This window comes from Epinephelus fuscoguttatus, linkage group LG1 (genome assembly GCF_011397635.1).
Source record: "Epinephelus fuscoguttatus linkage group LG1, E.fuscoguttatus.final_Chr_v1".
In the NCBI taxonomy this organism is placed as follows: Eukaryota; Metazoa; Chordata; class Actinopteri; order Perciformes; family Serranidae; genus Epinephelus; species Epinephelus fuscoguttatus.
In genome coordinates, this window is record NC_064752.1 from 456,050 (window position 1) to 462,325 (window position 6,276).

General features: G+C 39.5%; 1 protein-coding gene across 2 annotated transcripts; it reads right to left on the reverse strand.

Annotated features, from left to right (window-relative positions):
• Window positions 1–210: 210 nt before the first annotated feature.
• LOC125894923 (CD276 antigen-like) lies at window positions 211–6,276 on the reverse strand. 2 transcript variants are annotated; one of them, XM_049586618.1, is made up of 6 exons: window positions 5,757–6,276; window positions 1,807–2,145; window positions 1,418–1,696; window positions 1,137–1,256; window positions 649–756; window positions 211–317 (listed from the first exon to the last, which is right to left on the reverse strand). In XM_049586618.1, exons 1-6 carry the CDS (start codon window positions 5,827–5,829, stop codon window positions 214–216), a joined length of 1,023 nt encoding a protein of 340 aa, XP_049442575.1. In that variant the 5' UTR covers window positions 5,830–6,276; the 3' UTR covers window positions 211–213. The 2 variants fall into 2 exon arrangements, with proteins under 2 accessions (XP_049442575.1, XP_049442586.1); XM_049586629.1 differs by lacking the exon at window positions 211–317 and having other exon boundaries at window positions 692–787.

Genomic DNA, 6,276 nt, shown 5'->3' on the forward strand with positions numbered 1-6,276 from the left:
AATCGTATATCAGTTGTTCTGTACTGTTATTGTTATGCATTGAATATAATACAAAATAAAATAGATCGCTTCCTCAGCGGTCTTCAGTTTACTCAATAACAGAAAAGAGGTCCCTTCAGGAAGAAGGTTGACAAACACTGATTTATACCATCAACACAGTTTAAAGGTGGACACCCAAAATTAGTGTCACAAATTCCCCCTCCCCACACTCCTCTACGACGTCGAATCGGGGGGTGCTGCTGCCTGTGAGTCATGTGCACCCGTATTCAGTGGCTGCTGCTCCTCCTCTCTCTCTGCAGTCTCTGAACCCTCTGACCCTGCAGAAACATAAAACAAAAATGTATTAAAGATATTTTGAACTTTCTTGATCCGACTCAGGCAGTCACCCCTCAGACATATATTTTCAAACGTATTATTCATCAGTGTCTGTTTGGAAATATAGTTAATGTGCAGATTGATTCTCTTGAAAGGTGCAGTGATGTGTATTTGTTAGTTAGCTCATAAGTTCAGGGCAGTTTTGTGGTCGACTATAAATGCTCAGTATTAGTAGTAGAACTGATTTTAAAGTTTCATTGACCACTTTTAGGACACTTCATGTGTCAGCCTGGTTGCACTGCAGGTCCTGACCCCATACTGTGTATACTGTACCAGAACATGATTGAAGATCCTCAGGTTCAGTCTGAGTCCTCGTACCACAGCCAGCAATGTGCTGAACATTATTGTTCATCAGATGTTCAACTTTCTGTTGCTGTCTCACTAAGGAGTTAATAGGAAATGTCATTTGCATCTGAAATGATAATAAATCATAGTTTTTAAAATGTAATATAAAATGATTCATTTATATTTGATGTAGGACCCTAATTGGATCTCGTAACTTTAACGATAAACTGTCTGAAAACAGAAACGAGGCCCTCTGCTGTAACGTGCGCACTGATTCGGAAAAACAGACTCTTGTATTATATTCACAACTTTGTTGTATTTATTTTTATTTATTCATTATTAGAACCAGAGGACTCATATATTAATGTAGTCTCAGTGAGTTTTGTATAAAACAGACTGGTTCATATCTGAAGAGACAAACACAACTGTAAAGACTCTGGACAGATATGTTGATAGGATATATTATTAAAACTTACCTCTATCAATCCTTTTGTTGGGCCTGTGATACCACCTAAACAACCAAACTACAACAAGCCCAAAAAAGGCTAAAGTTGCAGCAACAACAAGACATGTAACAATATTCCTCCAGCTGTTGCCTGAAACACATGACAAAGAGCTGATGTAACACTCAAAATGTAACTGTGTATCATGTACAGCAGATTGATCATTGACTAAACGTAGAGAACAGTTCAATGTGCTGCTAAAATCTATCAAAACTAAAAGTACAACACATGAGCACCTCAAGGAGGAATCTTACCAATGATATACACAGGTATCTCTGTATGAATCTGATGGTTGATTTCCTCCTGTGTGACCACACAGTGATAGCAGTCCGTCTTGGTCACAGTAGTTTGGAGGATGATGTCATAGCTGCCTCCTCTGTCTGTGACCTGTGTCTCCTCAGCAGGAAGGATGTTTCCATCACTGTCCTTCCACTCTACTTCAGGTTTTGGAGAAGCACCATGAACCTCACACTGCAGCTGCACTCCATCATCTGTGGCATCAAGGACTGTGACAGATGGCTTTGGAGATGAAACTGTCAACACATTATAAAGAATAAGTTAGAAAGAACAATTACATGATCAGAAATGTAATAATGTGCTTTTTGTGTTCACTCCCTCTCTGCTCGTATTTAGAAACACTCACCAACGACAAGCATTACATGGGATTTTTCTCTTCTCTGCACAAATGGAAAAACACAGGTGTAGTCTCCACTGTCAGCCATCTTTGTATTTCTGATGATGATGGAGGCGTTGCCGTGTTTCAGCTCATCTTGGAAATGAAAGACTCGACCTTTGAACTGCTCATCTTGACCTGAACCACCGTTGTTGTGATGGAGGCCTTTATCATACATGAACACCCCCATCATACCATCATGTTTCCTCCAGACAAAGAGTTTCTGCTCGATGTTCTCCTTGGTGCTGAGGGAACAGGGTAATGTGACATCACTCCCTTCTGACACCAACACTTTGATGGCCGCTGGTCCTGGAACATAAAAACATCATATGTTTGCAACATGTGTCACCAGAATTATTTTCTTGACCTGAGAGGTTTTTGAGAGGTTACTGTGGCGCCCTCTGTTGTCCTAAAACTAACATTTCTTTTCATCAGGGGTTCAAGCCCGAAGGGCTGAAATGTTGTTGTTGTTGTTTTTGTTGTTGTTGTTGATGAAATGATACATCGTAGAGAGACAAAATTTTCACCAAAGATTGGAAACTGTGTGCAAATGGTACTCAAGAAATATAAGTCCAATCGGCCAGATGTGGGCGCTATAACTAAGGTCGAAGAACTTTCGTTTTGTCACACTGACTTGAAGTTCGACACACATGTTCAACTGAATGTGCTCTACAAAAGTCCTCAGAACCATTAAGGTCTGCCTGACTAGACTGTCTGCCATATTGAATTTTTTGAAAAACACATTTTTGCCATGTCCTCCTCAGGCATAGGTCCGATTTCTACTAGATTTTCTGTGCATCATGACTGGATGAAGTTTATCAAAAAATATCAACAGCTTTTTGATATGTCATTGGGTTTTGATGATATTGACCAGTGAACTTTAAAGGGGGCGTGGCTCAGCACATTAATGGATTTACTCCTTAACCGTTGAGCCAATCATCACAAAACTTGTAGGACATGTCCAAATATTTACCTGAGTCATACCCTGAAAGTTTTATTCAAATCGACCACTAGGGGGCTCTACACATGCAAAAAGAAAAAAAAATCTCATAATCAGCTACAGAGATTTGTATGACATTGTGCTTGCATCATCAACAGTCATGTCTCAGTCAATACACAAAATTTGGAAATTATCGCTTAAAGGGGGCGTGGCTTATTACATTGTCTAAATTTCCACACATTTCACAGTCCATACTTCAAAAAATCATAATAGATCACCAGTGTGTCTGACAGAGCTGAATTTTTTTTCAGCACATCCACTGAATTGTGACAAAACTTCGTCATGCCGCAACCTGTCGTCAATTCAGAAGTCTGTCACTCTATATTTTTAAAAATATGTAAAATTTATTAACATCTATATCTCTAAAAGTCTTCATCTAAATGCAACCATCGTTGCCACAAACATTCTGTGGATACTAGATGTCACATGTTTCAAATGGTGTTCAGATCGGTTTAACAGTTAGCTCACAGTGATATTTATTATCTTGTTGTACTTTGTACTGTGTGCACAACATTTTCTGTTTCATCTCATTTTTAACCAAATGTCACCAAAATATTTGACAATATTCCTGAAATCAGCAGAATGATGCGAGATTTTTTTCAGAATTATATCACCAACACTTAAACTGTGATATCTCATTGCTTTTTGAAGATATTGACCAATTAACTTTTAAGAGCGTGTGGCTCAGCAAATGACTCCACAACGTTTGGGCCAATCACCACAAACCTTGAAAGCAATATCTTCAGAGGTACCAGGAACATATCCTGAAAGTTTCCTTTAAGTTGACCACTAGGGGGCACCTCAGATACAAAAAATGAGCATGCAATAACACAAATCAGATTATAAATCAGAAATATACGGTGGCCGACAGGGATAAACGCGATGCAAATAGAGAAACGCACTACAAATAGACAAACGCACTACATATAAGAAAACAAATGCAAAGGAAAATGCTGCAAATAGAGAAACATGCTGCATATACTGAAACACGCTGCATATAAGAAAACCAATTCTAAAAGAAAACGCTGCATATACACTCACAACGGAGGTGCTCCAGGCCTGTAGGGGCAGTGTTCAGCTTCCACCCGAGAGACAGACGAGTGAGCGAGAAGAAGAAGAAAGTTATGTTTGGAGGAAAGTTGGAGCCGGGACAGGCAACACAGAAAGGTACGTATTCTTTTTTATTTCTCTTTCTTTCTTGTTTTTCACATGTGGCCCTCATCTTTTACTGTATAATGAGAGTGAAGCTGATTTACATAGCTGACGTAAGCGTGCTAGAGACTTTCTACACGAGTAGTGTGTCCGTAGTAGCAAAGTTAGCTAATGTTACTGTAACCAACATTACTTTCCGGGACACCCCAGGTTTCGGTTCGGAGGCTTACTTTTCTGAACATTTTTTAATGTATAATACAGAGGTCAAGATTATATTGTAGACTTATTCATAATAGACTTTTAACAGCTCATATCATAAATAATTTGATATTAGATTTTGGGATATAAAATTAAATATTATCTATTAGTGCTTAGAGCTGAACAGCTGTGAAACAATCATGAAATAATGTTTTATGTGATTTGCCTGCTGTCAATCAGCACTGAGCGCCGCCTCTTCCCATTCAGTCTGTACGCTATTTTTCTTTGCATTTGTTTTCTTATATGTAGTGCGTTTCTCTATTTGCATCGCATTTATCCCTGTCGGCCACCGTAGAAATATATCTTGTCTAATCATTACAAAACATGCAGGATGTGCTAAATAATAATTATGAGCCATATGTTAAATTTGTTTTTAATCGGTCTACAGGGGGCGCCACCTGTTCCACACAGCCCAGGTGATCTTACACCTGACCAAGTTTGGGATTGCAATCAACTGGAGAAGAGCAGCCTCCTACTACACCATGATGTCATGCCGCGACAGGGCGTTCATTGATCAGGCTCCACCCACTGTACCCAAAGAGTCCAGGGGTGAGATAGAACAAAGGTTACAATAGTATAACCCTAGCTCTATTGGCACAGATGAAACCCTCTGCATAGGGGCCCTGACACTGCTTTGTGGCTCGCTGAAGAGGGTGTAGGATGTCACACATAGGAATCTGTCTCCTTATGTACTGAGGGGTCCGCAAATGTTCAGATAGGCAGGTCTGGATTGGCTGGTTACATTCATACCTTTCTCAGTGGGCAAATGCGGAAATGTGGACAAACAATATCACTCTGGACATAGGATCACAACATGGAAACAGCTGATCCTTACAACTCAATCTGGGCGAAAATGAGTGTGTAAATTAATTTTTTGGGATGGTGGGCATATTGGTAATATGCAAATTAGAGGACAGAAATAAAATATAATATGATTTAGCAATAAATACTGAATCTGCATGTTCTAATGTGTTTCTAATGCTTAAACATATGTAACACCAAGTTTGTTAAAAACAACAACACTTATTTTAATTTGCCACCATCTTGGGAATATGCAAATTAGGGGTCCAGATGCATCCAATCATTAAATTAGCACTCCTATGTGTTTCTCATGGGCAGAAAACATCAGATAAACACCAACTTTGCATTTGTGGCTCATCTAGTTCAAATGTTAGAGCTGAAATGGTTACAGTCGGCAGCCATACTGGATTTTGCCACAGTCATCAGAATGCTAATGCTAATGTGACTGTAATGCGATGTTCAATTTCCAGATTCCTTTTAAATACATTAATTTAAATATGTAGGCCTCCTGAATGTGGTGCTTTTAACACAAAATGAACGACTGTCTTGAGTTTGTGAGCTATGCTACTCTACACACTGCTCTGAACACTCTTCAGTTTCTTTAGGCCACAGAGCCAACAAACTAACCAAGGCCTACATGAAGTGCTGAGCCCGACTTCCTGTCAAACAAACTTGTGCCTTCATAAACTACAAAGTTAATGGTTCTTACCTTTTTCATCACAAAGAGTTTTTCCAGTGAAACACAGCAGGCAAAAACACAGCAGGTCCAGCTGAAGCTTCATGACTGTCTATCTGATCTTTGGATTCATTGTTGCTGCAGACGGGTGTCTTCTTATCGACACAACACCATAGACTGTACGCATAGACATATGCACCGAGTTTGAGCAATGAGTTTTTCTCTCTGTAACACCTTCCTGAGTTTGTTTCCGTGTCTGTGGTGTGTGTGTGGGTTGGAGAGTAGGAAACTTTTCTGCCGATTCTCTGTAATATCTCTTTATGAGTAACTGCTTTATTTTCCATTCATACTGTAACATGCCAAACGGCATCAGAGAAACACTCATTTGTGACTGAAACTGCTTTAATCTCTCCGTATGCTGTGTGTGTTTTTTCTGTTTGTAACACTTGCTGCACTTAAAGGCAACTCTCTGCTGGTGTATGATCGCCAAACGTTGCTAGATCTGAGAACCTCCACTACAGGTCTGGTCAACTTAGATCATAATGGACACCGA